Below are 16,468 nucleotides of genomic sequence, written 5' to 3'. Positions count from 1 at the left end.
GTCCAGAACACAACCTTCTATTGTCAGGGAACCTGGGAAGCCAAAATTAATAAGAGGTGAAAGATTTATGTGCTTATGAGTAGAGTCTAGGTCTTGGAGGGGTCTGATTAAATCTCAGCTTTACAATCAAGATCCCCATTTACTGAGCACCTACTATGTGCCAGACATCGTGTTAAGACATAGTCTCTTTTGGGCGCCTGGGTCGCTCAGTTGGTTAAGCGACTGCCTTCGGCTCAGGTCATGATCCTGGAGTCCCAGGATCGAGTCCCGCGTCGGGCTCTCTGCTTGGCAGGGAGTCTGCTTCTCCCTCTGACCCTCCCCCTCTCATGCTCTCTCTCTCTCTCTCTCATTCTCTCTCAAATAAATAAATAAAATCTTTAAAAAAAAAAAAAAGAGACTATGTCTTTTTTTTTTTTTTTTAAAGATTTTATTTATTTGACAGAGAGAGACACAGCGAGAGAGGGAACACAAGCAGGGGGAGTGGGAGAGGGAGAAGCAGGCTTCCCACGGAGCAGGGAGCCCGATGTGGGGCTCGATCCCTGGACCCTGGGACCATGACCTGAGCCGAAGGCAGACGCTTAAGGACTGAGCCACCCAGGCGCCCCCTCTCATTTAATTTTCTGATGTAGCTTTTATTTTCATCCCCAATTCATGAAAAAAGGAAAGTGAAGCTAGAAGAAGTGAAGTACCCCACTTAGGCTGCAGTAGATAAACAGTAATGAAGTTACTGCCATACTCCCCGGCCACCCCAGAGGCAGAAACATCCCGATGTGCTAAGTTTCATGTCCCTTGCCACCAGATGGGCCTGAAGACACACACACCCCCACCGTGTGATCTTTCTTCCCTTATCTTTATTAAGTCACATAACATTTGTGTGTATACACACATACATACACCAACACTGAATTCAATTTACTGGCCTCCCTGCTTGGGGGGGAGGAAAGGAGAGTAGGACAGACCCTGATGTTCTCATTGAAAAACAACCCTAGGAGCGTGTCCTTTCTATAGATCCTGGGCCAGGGCAGTCGTTTCCATGGGCTGGGTGTTTGATTAAACATTCCTCTTAATAGAGCTTTGGACTTGTTCTTTCTGTGCTTATCCATGCCCTGCTGGGAGGCAGGCCCTTTCTGATTTGTTACTAGTTCTACTGTCAACATCTGTGCTGATTCATTTATTTATTCAACAAATATTTACCATGCAGCTACTATGTAACACGCAATGAGCCAGGCTAGGAGCCAGGCAACTGGGATCAAATGGAAGAACCCTAGATGTGGAGCATGCAGGTTAGTGAGGAGACACACTTAAAAGGTTAACAGGTGCATAAATACAAAATGTGGTGAGTGCTATAGGAGAATAGAGGTGCAATGAAATAATAGGGGAGACTTATTTTTTTTTTTTAAGATTTTATTTATTTATTTGAGAGAGAGAGAATGAGAGACAGAGAGCATGAGAGGGAGGAGGGTCAGAGGGAGAAGCAGACGCCCTGCCGAGCAGGGAGCCCGATGCGGGACTCGATCCAGGGACTCCAGGATCATGACCTGAGCCGAAGGCAGTCGCTTAACCAACTGAGCCACCCAGGCGCCCCTAGGGGAGACTTATTGATAGGAGTGTCAGGGAAGGCTTCTCTGGAGAGGTAACATTTAAGCCAAGATTTGAAATACAAATAAGAGCAAACCAGCAGGGGAGCAAACTCTAAGGAGGTAAGCCAGTCCAGGTTCCAAGCCCAGGAAACACTATGTGCAAAGGCCCTGAGACTTCAAGGAGCTAAGCATGATCCAGGGGCTCAAAGGTCAGTGTGGTTAAATTCAGATGGGGGGGAGGGTATAGGAACAGAGGTCAAGAGTGAGGCAGTGGCCAGATCTCAAATCCTCTCAGTCAGCCAGCACTGGGTCTTTTGAAACAGACACTAGACACAGTTAATGCGTGATGAGTCCTTGAGTCCAGACTTCTTCCTGAGCCTCCTTGCCTATTCATTCTTGTGCTCCCAGAATCAGGCACTCAATGATCTATGGAGTATTTGAAAGAATGGAGGTGGAAGGGTGCCTGGCTGGCTCAGCCAGTGGAGCATGAGACTCTTGATCAGAGAATTGTGGGTGTGGAGATAACATCCACACATTGGGTGTGGAGATAACGTAAAATCTTGGGGAAAAAAAGGAAAAGGAAAAATGGATGGAGGTGGGAAGGAGGAGGCCAGGGCATGCTGGGGAGACTTTGGCAGGGCACCCAACTTCCCAGAACTTCAGGTAAGATGTGGGCACTGCTAGAAATACCTTTTTGTCTCCCTGTCCTATCTGCTGGTCCCAGCTGTCAGGACCCATCTGAGCTAGCTAAGAAATCCAAAGTCCACTCTCCTGCCAGGCTGATTCTGGCTAAAAACAAGATTGTTTTTTCCTTCCCTGCTGCCCCTGGGAAAACTAGCAGGCTAGGGGTGCCATGGGGGCCAGAGGAGTAACCTTTGCTCCTGCCAGCCTCATTTGCCTCACCTCAGCCAGCCTGCTGGTTTGTAAGTTCTCCTTCTGAGCTGGACAAGCCTGGGCAGGTAACTGAGTGTTGCTGGGTAAGGATAGGGAGAAGGGGAAAGGTACTTCCCTGAGCCAGAAAATCCCCTAGTGGGCCCTGCCAGGGCAGTGCCCTCTCTCACTCGCCAAAAATACACCCTCATGGCCTACTGGGTGCCTGTTCTCCACTGGCTCTGAACACTGGCAAGAGCATAAGGTGGTTTGGATTCCAGCCTGTTTCTTCATCAGTAAAATGGGGCTTGGGCTCCCTAAAGTGGTCCAGACGCAGGCAAAGAGATGAGTACTAGAAATTGTACACTGAGTGCTGGGCCCTTGCTGACCACTGCACGGGTATTAATCCCCTCAGCAGGCCTGGGATTGCCCCACACTGCTACCTCGGGTTCTACAAATGAAACAAAGCTCAAGGCTGCAGTAGCTTATCCAACATCAGTTAGTAAGCAGCAGAGTTGACTCATACCCAGGTCTGTCTGGCACCAAAACCCGCTTACCTTCCAGCATGCCCTGATGCTATCCTGGTGTAACAGGGACAGCAATAACCACTTTCAGAGCCACCTACCTCGTGCTGGGCGCTTTACCCACATCAATTCATGCTTACCGTGCTTTGTTAAGAAGAGGAGCCATTCTTTTTTTTTTTTTTAATTTATTTATTCATGAGAGACAGAGAGAGAGAGAGAAGCCGGCTCCCAAGGAGCAGGGAGCCCGATGCGGGACTCCCTGGGGTCATGACCTGAGCCGAAGGCAGACGCCTAACCATCTGAGCCACCCAGGTGCCCGAGGAGCCATTCTTAACAAGACCAGAAATCTCCTGGCACTATCAGGGTTTGCAAAAAATGTGGAGCCTGAGTGATCCCGTGTAGCAGAAGACACCCAAACCTGACTTCCCATGTGGACAGGTTACTTCTGCCAAAGCCGAGGCGCCCACCTGGAAGAGGACACTGAGTCTACTACCTGCAGATAGACTAAGCCCAGGGCACTCTAGCCCTCAAAGGCCCCTTAGGGGGTCTTACGGTGCAGGGTTCCCTTCCCTCCCCAAGCATCCGGGTGCCCGTGCCCACCCCCAACCCCCAACCCCCACAATCCTGGGACCCTTCAGGCCCTGTCCACCAGTCTCCCATTATCCTCCCACTCACCAAAGCCAGAACCTCTGGAAGGGTTAGGACCCAGGTAGGGCTTCTCTCCACCCCTCCAGTGTGGCATAGTTCCCTCCATCCAGTGCATTTCCTCTACTGAGGCGCTGGGTTGGTGGGGGGGCACGCCACTAGAATCAGACACACCCAAAACATCTCCTGATTCCCATTGGACCCCTCCACCACCTCTGGACCCCACACTAAGCCTAAAGCCAACAATGGATCAAATGTAGGAAAACCTCCCAATGACCTTTCACCCCAAGCCCCCAGGGCCTGTGTCACTTCCCAGAGGGCACTTTTCTACATTTCCACATTCTACATTAAGATATTTGACAGAAAAAGACACAGCGAGAGAGGGAACACAAGCAGGGGGTGTCGGAGAGAGAGAATCAGGCTCCCCGCTGAGCAGAGAGCCCAGTGCGGGGCTCGATCCCAGGATCCTGGGATCATGACCTGAGCCGAAGGCAGAGCTTAACGACTGAGCCACCCAGGCGCCCCCATCCTTAGGATTTTTGACACACGGTCCCAACACCCCCGCCCCCCCTCCCCAGCCAACTCTTCTGGGGTGTGCTCTCCGCAGTAACGCCGGGTCAAGGCAGGGCAAGAGAAAGGGCTCAAAGAACGGTTGCCCAACGGATGAAACTGGAGCCCAGGGAGCGCGAGGAACCGGGCCAAGGTCTCTCAGAGCAGGGATGACCGAGCCAGACCTCTCCCCGCCTCCCCCTCCCCGCCCCCAGGATCCCGTTCCGAGCCCGCCCTGGCCCCGCACGCCCGACCCGCGACGTCACCCGGAAGCGGCGCGTGCGGAGCTGTAAACACAACCCGCAACTCCCCCACTCCCGTGCTCCCCAGTCCCGCCCCCGCCCGCCACGTGACGCGCCCCCGCCGGCTCCGACCCAGCGCCCGCCCCCGCTGCAGCCTCATTGGGCGGCCAGCTTTGTTTACCTTATATGGCCAGGTCCTAACACTCTGCGGCCGCCCATTGGCGGTGGCGCGGCCTCACTCACTTGACGTCATTTGGGACAGAACGATGCAAATAAACCGGGGCATTCTGGGAATAGGAGTTCGGGGCCGCCCCGGAACTGGCTCCGCTAGGTCCTGGCGCCCGCATCCGAAGGCTGAGATTTCCGGCAGAACGTACGAGATTTTGCGTGGGAAAGTGGGAGCCCCGCGGGGAGGGGACCCCGAGGCACCAGAGCTTGCCCGCCTCGCCGGCTTGTTCGGGCGCCATGCCATCCCCAAACGTTCCTCGGGTCTACTGTGTGCCTGGCCGAGCACCAGGCCGGGAAGGGACCCGCATCACGAGTGGGCGATGTGAGCTTGTGCTCGGGGCGCTGGGGAGACCGGAAGGCTTCCTGGAGGCGGTGACTCTGCAGAACCCTAAGGGGTACATTCATTCATTCAGTGAAGGAGTATTTATTGGCGCCTACTGTGTGCCAGGCATTCGGGGCTGTGCGTCCCAGTGCTTACGATTTATGCCAAAATTTCTAGGGGCCCCCTTTCCAAGTGTGCGCCCATTCAACAGAGGGATGCCAGGCACACCGGGCAAAGACGCCAGTGGCCTCCGCCTTCTGGACCCCCACGAGCCTCGGTGAGGGCCTGCAGACGCGCCCGCCCGCTTCCGCACGCAGCAGGGGCAGCGTCCGGACACACCTCCCTGCGCCCCCCGGCCGGCCGCGGCGCGGGACTACATCTCCCAGCATGCCCCCGCGGCCCCGAGCCAGGCGAGGCTCGGTGAGTCAGAGCCGCACAGTAAATATTTGTATTAGCCGGAGCCGGCTCGCTAATGGTGGACGCGTGAGGCGGAGGAGCGCGGCGGCGGGAGGCAGCGGGCAGCGCGGCGGCGGCGCCATGTCCGTGAACATGGACGAGCTCAAGCACCAGGTCATGATCAACCAGTTCGTGCTGACGGCGGGCTGTGCGGCCGACCAGGCGAAGCAGCTGCTGCAGGCGGCCCACTGGCAGTTCGAGGTGCGCGGCCGGGCCGGGGTCGGGGTCCGGGTCCCTCCCGCCAACCGCGCGTGTGCGAGACGGTGTGGACACGTGCCGGTGCGCGCTGCGCCCGGGCCGGGGCCGCGCACTCGGCCAGGTGTCCCGACGGCCGCGCGCTCCGGCGGCCGGGCCTCAGCGCGCACACGCGGCGTGCGGGTCCGGCCGGGTGTCGCGGCCGCGTCTACGCGGCCCCCGGAAACGCCGCCCGCGCGGGGTGGGGGGAAGGGGCGGCCCGCCCCCGCCGGCACCCCGAATCCCCCCCCCTGCGTCCCCGGGCAGTCGGGATGCAGGGACCCCCCCTCTTTTGTTCGGGTAACGGCAGGGCGGGGCGGTGCCGCGGCCCGGACGGACAGTTGGCAGGCGGCCGGAAGGAGGACGCCCCGGGCCGGGACCGCGCGCCGCCCCCATCTCGGGAGCCGTGGGGTGGGGCGGGAGCCCCGGGGCCAGCGAGAGGCGCCCCGCGCGAGTGGGTCTGAGGGTGTGCGTGCCCGGTGGGCAGCTCGGTGGCGCCTGTGTCCACGTACATGTGCGTTTGTATTTACGCACGCGCCACGCTACGTGTGGGCATGTTGGCGTGTGTGTAAACACGCAGTCCACCCGGCGCGCGGGTGCGGGCTGTGTGTGTTCCGTGTACACACACGTCGCCGTTTTTGCAGATGGTGCCCACGCGTGTACACACACGAGTGTACCGGTGCTGTGTTGGACCCCACACTACAGCTGGGGGTGTGCATCTGTGCACCCCGCCCCAGAGGCGTGCCCAGGTGGCCGCCTCCGTGCTGGCAGGAGAATCTACCTGCACAGTGCACGGCGTGGTTTACATGGCTCAGTAGCTTCCAGTCAGCTGGGCAGGCCTCCCTGACCCATAGGGCACTAGTGCCCACGGCTTGTGCTGCCAAGAGGCCACTTGGCTTTGCCTAGCTCAACTGCCCCAGAAATAACCCAGGGTAGTATCTAGGAAAGAGGCCAGAGTCCTTGAGCTCCACCCCTCACAGGTGTAAGGTCACAGCCCAGCCAGTGTCTGTGCCCAGCCAAGGCCCAGGGGCCTGGTTTCCTGATGGGGAGCCATCCCAGGAAAGGTGTTTGGGCCTGCTGAGGGGACAGTGAGCCAGGGGATTCCAGGGCGCAGTTTCCTGAGAATGGGATGGGGATCAGAATTCCAGCCCAAAGGTTTGGACAGCCTGGGGGAGCCCTGGCCTGTCCAGCCAGGGGGATCTTTGCTCACCAACATCTACCAGAGCTTTTAGGAGGGACCGCTGATCCTTTGTGGTTCTCACACCCCAAGATGGGAGGCTGCTCGCTCTGGGCAGGTCCCTTCCCTCCTCTGGCCTCAGTTTTCTCTGCACCTCCAGTGTGGGAGTTGACCTCTAAGAAGTGAATGGCCACTCCCTCCAACCCCCACCCCCCCACCCTCTGCAGGGCCTGCAGCCCCACCCTGCAGGAAGCTCCCTAATCAGCCTGTTTGTCTCAAAGGCGAGATGTGGCAAAACTTGTAAAACCACATTCATGGCAGTTTGCTTGAGTCCCACATCTGCATACATGGTTCCCTCCCTGCCTGGGGCTGGGCAGGCAGGTGTCTGGTGGTAAGCCTTTGCATGTCTGGACTCTCAGCCCAGCACAGAGCCCGGCACCTGCTGCACTGTCTCTCAGCCCGGGTTGGTGTCACTCCATCATGCGAATTAAAATGTAGCTTTGAGGATTGAAATGCTGGGGAAAACTCTGTCCCCAAGAGGGGCAGGAGCGGCCTGCAGACTTGGTAGCTCTGGTGAGCCCCTGGGGTAGGAGCCATATGCTCTGGGCTCCCTGAGTCTGTTTCACAAGTGTAAAATGGAGGATATGGATACTAGGGAGGTTCACTTAAGGTGAAAATGGGATGTGAACCCCCAAACCGTAGGTCCTTGCATGAAAGTGAGTGAGGGGTTCCTCAGGGCTACCCTTCCCCTACTGTAACCTCCCCAGCAGGCTCACCGGCTGAGGGTTGACCCAGCCAAAGGCCGTGTTTTTGGGTCTTACCTTTGTGATTCAGGTGTTAATGAGGTCAGGCGGCTGCAGGGGGAAGGGGACCTGTGTGTTTTAAGTGGTGGTGCTTTAAGGCAGCAGAATGTTCTCACTGGAATTCTCACTCAGGTGGCCTTTGGATCTGCTGTTGGGAAGGAATGGTTTGGGTGCGTCGCCTGGGGCTCCCAGGTGGGAGGGAGTCCTGAGGAGGTACTTAACCCCAGCCCGTTCCCACACCCTGTTTGGGGACACTGGGGTAGGAAATCTCCAGCAGGAAATTCCCAGAAAAATTCATCTGAATCTAAAAAAAAAGCAAACCCCCAGGGCAAGCCCTGGGAGCCAGCTTGGTCTGGCTGTGCTGGGGGCGGGCAGGGGATTGGGCTGGGTTTGGGGGGCAGGGAACCTAAAGGGGTGGCAAAGGAGGGCAGCTGGGGCTGGGCCTGGGACTTGGCACATACTCCCTCACCCAGCACTTTTGCAAGAGTAGCTGGCTCCCTTATTTTCCTCAGCACCCCTCCTGCAGGCCCCTGGCCAGGACAGACCAAATGCAGCACCTCCCTCGGGCTCCTGGAGCCCCCCTCTTGCCAGTCCCCGAGGGCCTCCACATGAGTTTGTCTGGCACAGACCTGCTCTCTGCCTCCTTTCCCACTCCCCTTCTCACCACCCTGGGTGCAGACCCCCTTCTGCCATCCTCCTGCTCTGCACCTTAAGAACATTCCAAGGGAGGCTTGGGCGAGTGGGGCAGCGAGTGCAAAACCCAGACCATCCTACGTAATTCTGGCTCTCCCAGGTGGAATGTGGATCTCAGGTTATTGCAGCCGGGGAGGGGAATCAGGAAACCACCCAGCCCAGTCTCCTTGTGGTGCAGATGGAGAAACTGAGGCCCAGATCATGGCAGGCTCCTGTGGCCAGCCAAGGAGAGGGGCAGGCGGGTCATAGACTTAACATCTGGGAGTCTTTGCTATCCCCTGGCTCACAGATGAGGAAATTGAGGCTCAGATGAAGGAGTTGCCACCCATGGAGTTGGTGACAGTCAGGCTAGAATCTCAGTCTTTCCCTGTGAGACCGGGAGAGGGTGCTGCCTGCTCTGCTCCCGAGGTCACAGTGACCACATTAGGTGTGTGCGGAGCTAGAGGCCGGCCTGCCCGGGAGTCTGTAGCGCCTCCTTGGGGGGTGACAGGCACGCTCCTAACATTCACTTCTGCTCTGTAGCCAGGCCCAGGGCCGCACCAAGCCCCAGAGATTCTGGAAACAGGGGCCTGAAGGTAATTAAATCTGGGCCTTCTTTCCACAGACGGCTCTTAGCGCCTTTTTCCAGGAGACCAATATCCCCTACAGCCACCACCACCACCAGATGGTAAGTGTCCTGCGGCCCCAGGGGTGGAGAGAGGGGGTGCTCCTGGTCCAGGGCAGGGCAGCCTCGTTCCCCCGGGGAAGCTGCAGTGGCTCTCGCTGCGGAGGGTCCTCCTTGGAGACTGCCCGGGGGTGTGGTGGGCCGGCCCGTCTCGGCTGTGCCTTCCCTCTGTGAGCCCCGAGCTAGTGGACTGTCTCGCGGAGCCAGGACGCAGCCAGCGCAGAGGCCCAGAAGCTCCGCACAGTGGCTGAGTGTGTGTCTCCTCCTCGGAGGCAGCTGGAGGCCAGGGGCCCTCCCACAAAGGGGTGCTCACCCCACCCTCTCTTGTTTTCCCCCCACAGATGTGCACTCCTGCCAACACCCCTGCCACGCCCCCCAACTTCCCTGATGCCCTCACCATGTTTTCCCGTCTCAAGGCTTCCGAGAGCTTTCACGGTGGTGGCAGTGGTAGCCCAATGGCCGCCACGGCCACGTCCCCCCCGCCGCACTTCCCCCACGCCGCCACCGGCAGCTTCGCGGCCCCCAGCTGGCCGACTGCGGCCTCGCCCCCAGGGGGGCCACAGCACCACCAGCTGCAGCAGCCGCCCCTGTGGACTCCGGCACCTCCCTCCCCAGCGTCAGACTGGCCACCCTTGGCCCCCCAGCAGGCCACTTCAGAACCAAGGGCCCACCCTGCCATGGAGGCCGAGAGATAAGGGAGGCCCCTCCCCCCTCCCGGAGGCCAGGACCCTGTGGGGCGGGGGAGAGGATGTCTCTGTGGGCCCCCTTCACCCTCCTCTGTCTGCACCCCCCATTCCCCGGAGCCCTGGAGGGGAGAGACTGGACCTTGGTGCCAGCACACAGGCTGCCCGCGCACAGACATGGATGCGCAGGCACGGGGCACCCACCTTGCATGGATTTGGTTCAGAGTTGTCTTGGTGCTGGTGGACAGAACTTCAGAGAACAAGCAGCCTTCCCCAGAGGACTTGCTCGCCCTGCCCCAGCCCAGGGGGCTGCGGAGAATCGCCACAGCAGCGGAGACTTGGCTGGCTCCTGTCTTGGAGCTCCTTGGGGGCCAGCAGGCCTAGATCCCCACCCTTGGGAATGCAGAGCCTTCTCCGCATGTGTGTGTGTAGCTGTGTCTGTATTTATATGTATGTCGCTCTCCAAGAAGCAACCTAGTTTATGGGGCAGCTGGACTTTGCATGTTAGAGTGAGCCCCCAAGCCCCTTGCCCGCCACCCCTCTCCCCAGGGCCCTGCCTCTCTCCCGCCCCCTTGTCAGCCAGCCTTGCTGTTCCCTGCACAGAAAAGAATTGTGGGAAACTCCAGGACTCTTCCCACCCATTCCCCAGCGCCTGCCTGCTGGGGCTGCCTGCATGCCTCCCCCAGAGCCCGGGGGTACCTCACACCCTTTCAATTCCCCCTTTTAACAGAAGAAAGAGTTCAAACCACCACCAGGCTCTGTGGTCTTGCCTCACATCCTGAGCTTTGCTGCCGGCTAGCTCCATGTGGAGAGGCAGGGCACCCCCAGTCCCGCCTGGCTCCACACGGTTCCTGTCTGCTGCTGTCTTTCAACCACAACATGGCTCTGGAACCTTTCTGCCCATCCAAGGCTCTTCCCATGAAGTTAGTTTCTGGCCTGTGTTCCCAGAATCCCTGCCTCCTGCCCATCCTTCCCCAGTCAGGCTGGACTGATCCTGACCTCCAGGGCTAACAACTGCCTTCCCGTCTGCTTGAGTCTCACACAGGACCTTTCTTTGTGTCTTAGGGTCCCAATGGCTGGCTACAGGCTGGACTCTGCAGGCCCAACCTCCCAACAGACATGCCGAGTAGGGCAGGGCCCTCCCCCTGGGGAGGTGCACATAGCCAACCTCTGTGCAGAGCCAGTGGGGGCTTGTGACAGGAACAGGACGAGCCCAGGGCAGAGTCCAACCTGCAGCTCAAACCTTTGGTCACTAAGGAGACTGGCAACCTAGGAGCGATAGGATCCTGGGCTCCTCTGGAGCTGGGCTGAGGCAGACATCTGCTCTCACCCCAAGGGAGAAGCCAGGGGTGCCCCACTCTGCGCACCCCCACCCCCCCACCGGCAGCTGCCCTTGCTGGGAAAGGGGCTTCCTGGGGCAGCCTCAGCCTTGTACCTCTTGTGAGGGGCTGGGTTTTGGGGAAGGAGGGAGGCCAAGGTCTCTGCCCAACCTTCAGTACAGGCGGACCTCACTCTCTAACTTAGGATCACCTGTCCGGCGCCCACCAGGCACCTTGGTCTTCTGCGGATGACACCTGGGTTGGAGAGTTTCTTCTATTTCAGAAAGTCTCCTGCTTGACTGACATCTCTGCGCTCCCCACTGGCGGTCCTGCCCTTGCTTCCAGGGATGGGGCTGGGTCTTCTGATGAGGATGCTCCTGTGTTGGGTGTTCTCCAAGCCACTACCTGGCTTCAGCTTTGTCTCCACCCTGTTGGACCCTGGACAGGCTCAGGGGACGACTCTGCTCTCTGGCTGTTACTGAAGACCACTGGGCCCTGCTCCAGCTGTTGTTTCTGTCCTGCAATCGTGTCCTCACCTTGAACCGCCCCCCCCCCCCCCTTCCAGCAGCCTTCCTGGCCTTCCTCCAGGAGAACGAACGACAGCTCTGTGAGGAGTTCTTGTGGAGAGGGGAGGGAGGGAGGGGCGGGGCAGGGTGAGGGTGTCTTGAGCCTCCTGAATCTTCACAGCCTTCTGATGGGAGAAAATGCGCAGATAACTGCCACACAGCCCCCCTCGAGCGGCAGGAGAGCTGCAGAGGCAAGTATGTGTTTGTGGGTTCTCAGCTCTGTAGGGGTGCGTGTGCCTGGGTTGTCCCAGTGAGCAGATGACTGGGTGGTGTGTGTGTGAGAGACGACGAGACCGTGCACCATTGAGAATTTGCACTCCTGGAGGCAGAGGCTCAACCCCGGGGCAGGCCAGCGGGGGGCCTGTAAATAAGCCAGTCTTGCTACTCAGAGTTTTGTAAGATGGAGGACCTCATGCTCCACGTTGAGAGGTGTCCCTACACAACATCTCTACTGAGTGCTGATCTGTTGGAGGTGAGGTGCACTTCTGTGTCTGGGGGTCGCCATGGGCTGGCCTGGAGGCCTCAGGTGATCACATCAGGCTGGAAAGGACTTGAGGTTCCTGTAGGTCCTGGGTTTCCAGCCTGGGCACTGTGGATATTTGGAGCTGGATTACTGTCTGCCATGAGGTGTCATGTGCTCTGGGATACTGGCCAGCATCCTGGCCCCCACCCACTACATGCCAGTAGCATCCCCCAGTTGTGACAACCGGAAGTATCTGTAGACATGGCAAAATGTCCCCTAAACCCAGGTTCCCATAGTTGGCTGCACAGCAGAGCCTCCGGGGAGCTCCGTAAAAAGACAAACCACAGACTCCTAGATCCCATGGCATCAGAGTCCCAAGGGAGAAGCCCTGACAGTATTATTTTAAACGTTCCACAGGATACTGGTTGATCAACTTCAGAATAAAAACCACTTAATCATATACCTTGAAAAGGTGAACTTTAGAGAACGCCAACTGTATGTCAGAACTGTTACTCAACTCCCAGGTGTTTGTGAGGCAGGAGCCGGGCACTCGTGCCTCCCAGTGACCGGGAGCCACCAGACTCATGACCCCAAACTTGTAGGGCATAAGGGTCCCCTGGGTGCTTGAGGCAACTGCTCTGGAGGAGGGCCCAGGAATCTGATTTTTCATCAGTGCCGTAAGCAAGGAGGGGGCAGAGAGCAGGGCCAGAGCTGGGGCTGGGGACTCCCCTAACTTCCCAGCAAATGCAGAGGCCCTGTCAGGTGTGCTGGGAGCTCCTGGTCTGAGATGCTCAGACCAGGGGAAAGGCTGCAAAAGCAGGCCAGACAAACTTGAGGGGGAGGCAGAGCTGGGAACAGAGAACCTGGAACCTTCCTCAACTTCCCTAAGGCTGGAAGCTCAGACTCAAGGCTGAAGGAGTTAGTAACCATCTATTACACATTAGGGTGTAAAATGGCTGGAAAGCAAAGGTGCTGGTGCATGAACGGAAGGGAAGAGACCGCCATCCTCAGCTGTCCTTGATCTCAGCGCCTCCTGGGAGCTACCCCAGCAGCACACACGGGAAACTGGCCTTGTTACTTCAAAGTGCAGCCTCTTCTGGGCATGGTCACCCCCTACCTGCCTGCCGGACTTGAGCTCAAATGACCATTTCCAAAGTTCTGCTCTAAACACCATTTGCATCCGTGACATTGCTTGAAAGGACGATTTGAGCTCTCATTTCTGAAGACTGGACGTGGCAGCGTGTGGGATGAAGGTCTGGCTTCCCCAGGTGACAGGCAGTGGGTGTGTCTTTCCAGTCTGCTGTTAAAACACCTGAGCGTACTAACTTAGGGGTTTGCAAACGCCTAGTGCCCTGACATATGCTGCTGGGCTTGCATTCACGTTCCATGTCTTTCTGAATGGTCTACCAACACTTTAAAATGAGAGTTTGCACGAAAAGCCTCACTTCTGGCTCACCTTGGACATTTGTAACAGCTGGCCCAGGTTCCTGCAAGGCCGCAGCTGCAGCTGGCTGAAACGGACCGTCACAGTGGGGACACAGCCAGCCTGCCCCTAGTCAGCCAGGCCACTCCACTGGCCACAGACGTGTGTGTCCAGTTCCTGTCTCCAAGTCGGTCGGAATCTGGAGGGACCTTGTTTTTCACCAGGAAGAGCTTCACAAGTGAAAGGCCTGCTCCGTGGGTTGGAGGGGGGCAGCTGGTGGATGAATGGAGACTCTAAAACGCTTTCTGCGGGCAGGCAGGGCTCCCCTTCAGACAGCTTTCAAAAGAGAAGGGCTTGTTCTCCAAGATTCTCTTGAAGTGGACACTCCCAGGGCCGCTAAGGATCCCCAGGGTCTTTCGAGGGCTCTCTGAGAACACATTGTGGCCGGCAACAGAAAACCACGCTGTCCCCAAGGCTGGCCCCCAAACCCGGCAGTGGGCAGGGCCACCATGGCTCTGGAAGTCTCTGAGGGGCTTTTATAGCAGGACTTATCTGAGGACAGATGCGAGCTTTGAGTCTGGTTACTTCCCAGGGTCAGTGTTGGGGAGGCTGCCTGGGCTGGACAAAAGGAAGTCTTTTGAAGCAAGGCTATTGCCAATTCCAGCATTTGGAAGGGTCTCTGGTTGCTTAGCCACAGCTTCTGTTTGGGCAATTTGTGTGTTTCAGATGCACCTCAGAATAACCACTCTTACCCAGTCCCAGGATGGCCAAGGCCGTGTCACCAGCACAGCCTGAGGTGCTGGGAGCCTGCTGGCCGACCTCTGCTCTTCCCAAGGCCATTTCTCCTGGGGAACAAGAGCTGCACATGCTAGTGGGGTGGGTTCCTGTGGATCCTGCTGAAGCCATGAGCCAGGCAGATCTGGGACGGTTGGTCACCTTACCCCCTGTCCAGCCTGACACTGCTGCTGTCACAGGCCAGGAGCCATGTCCCCCTGGCAAAGGAGGAGGTTGGACCCAGGACCTTCTGAAATTCCCACTCTGCGGACCCCATCCTGGTTCTGTCTGCTCCCCAAGCACATTTCCCTGCTGGGAGAGGGTGGGCTACCTTCCTGAGGCACCTGCCTGGGGGTCGGTGCAGCACCTCCCCCCCAGCTTCCTGCAGACCCCACCCTCTGGGGCTGGAATCTGGAGGGGCAAGGATTCTGCCTGCAGCTCCCATCTGGGACCAGGCCAAAGGCCAGCTTGTTCCCCCACAACTTCTATGGGGAACAGGACTGTTGTCTTCTGACACTGTTCCTGGCTGGCTGCTGGTGGTTTTCCCCACCTTCCTAAACTCTGAGGAGCCTGTCCTAATGCAAATGGTTACACAGTCACCTACCTGGGCCTCACTCCTCAATGCCTGGGCTGCAGGAACCAACTCGATTGGTTGGATTCCCTTTGTAAAACTGAAAAATGGCTGGGAAGGCAGCTTTGAGGGGCGACTGGGGATGGATAGGAGGGTCTGAAAATCGAGCCTGGATGTGTGTGGGTGCCCAAGGGTCAGGGCTGCAGGGGATAAGCCTGACATGGGATTCTTCACCTGAGCCCGGGCCACACCTCCCTTTCCTGCCGTGGGAGGCGGTGGAAGGAAGTTGGGGCCCTCATACCCATGTACAGCACCCAAGGAGGACAGCTACTGGCCAGGGGCTGGAGAGCTGAGGCCTCCCTGAGCAAACCTGGGCAGCTCACACCACCACCCCTGTCCTCAGAACATAGGGCTAAGGCACCTCGGGACACTTTGCCATGGTGGAAAATGTAGCAGAGGCAAGAATGTCTGCTGTTGATTCTCTACTGGGACTCAGCCATGGTGGTTCTGGCTGGTGGCTCTGGGAGGCTGACCCTGGGGTGGGGGCCTGAGTAGGGACCAGCAGGTCCACTCACCCACGTGGGGCAGACAAGGCTACCCTCTAAAGAGGGCACCAGGCCAGTCACCCTCATCCACAGTCAAAAAGTGAAAGATTTTATTCTGGGGAGAAGTTGCCAAAAATACTCATCTGTGATACGGGGGTGGGTGCGGGGTCCAGGACTGCACCAGCCAGCGCTCCCTAAGGCATCTTGAACAGGTAAGTTGCCTGGGTTAGGAAAAGCTTGGCCTCATTTAGACACAGTCCTTGGAGAAAGAAAAGAGAAGTCAGGGTCTGGGAGTGGTCACCAATGAGGAACTGGGGAAAGCGCCAGGGGACCATTAGGAAGGGGGTAGGCACGCAGTGTTCCTGAACTCTGATGGCCGCCAGGCTGGGCATCTTCCTCCATGCCAGCTCCCTGGCTCCCCCTTGGCGGACCCCTGGGCAACTCACCCCCCTCCAACTCCCTTACCCACCTGGCAGTCCCAGGGGCCTCTAGTGGATGTTACCAGGGGCGGGGGCGGGTAGAATCATGTCCCAAAACCAAGCAGAGGGAAATTTTTTAGACTTTGTGTAATGTGTAGACATGTCAGAAGTTCAAAAAGCATAGAGGACACAACCAGACAGAGCCGGGGAATGGAGAGGAAGAGGGAGAGAAGTTGACAGGGAGAAGGAGGAACAAGCTGCCTAAGGGGAAGAAATCAAGCATGCATGCCCGGTGGCAGCTGCCCACTAAATGGCCATATCAGGACATTATGACCTCCTGGTCAGCTCTTTATTCCACCAAGTGCACAGGCAGTTAGCACGGGAACCAGAAGGACATCAAACAGGCGTGCGGGATTCCAGCCCTTGGTGGGAGAGAGCAGTCCTGGAATATTCCAGGGCCGCTGCTCCAAGTTCCTCATGGATTGGCCAAAAAAGTAAATATAAACAATCAGGTTTTAAAAATATCCAATTCATAACCGTAATTACTGGTGGGAATAATCAACATGAAATAAAAAAAAAAAAAAAGATGCACACAGTAAAATTTGGTTCCCGTGAGAAAATTGGTCTTGTTAGAAACAATGGCCCCCAAAGAAAACGTCCGTGGGCAGTAGCTGTAACTGGAACTGATTCTGATAGAGTCATTTCAGCAAAATAAAAA

At 57.5% G+C, this 16,468-nt stretch overlaps 1 protein-coding gene across 1 annotated transcript; it reads left to right on the top strand.

Moving 5' to 3' along the window:
• The first annotated feature begins 5,425 nt into the window (after nucleotides 1-5,425).
• UBALD1 (UBA like domain containing 1) lies at nucleotides 5,426-10,419 on the top strand. Its single transcript, XM_035022176.1, has 3 exons — nucleotides 5,426-5,617; nucleotides 8,928-8,990; nucleotides 9,329-10,419. The coding sequence occupies exons 1-3, from the start codon at nucleotides 5,498-5,500 to the stop codon at nucleotides 9,680-9,682; spliced, it is 537 nt and encodes a 178-aa protein (XP_034878067.1). The 5' UTR covers nucleotides 5,426-5,497; the 3' UTR covers nucleotides 9,683-10,419.
• Nucleotides 10,420-16,468: the final 6,049 nt, after the last annotated feature.

The sequence above is a fragment of the Mirounga leonina genome, unplaced genomic scaffold, assembly GCF_011800145.1.
Source record: "Mirounga leonina isolate KUSES-001 unplaced genomic scaffold, KU_Mleo_1.0 Mir_175, whole genome shotgun sequence".
NCBI classification, from domain to species: Eukaryota; Metazoa; Chordata; class Mammalia; order Carnivora; family Phocidae; genus Mirounga; species Mirounga leonina.
The sequence above is the reverse complement of the archived record's forward strand: the minus strand, read 5'-3'. Positions and strand labels throughout refer to the sequence as shown.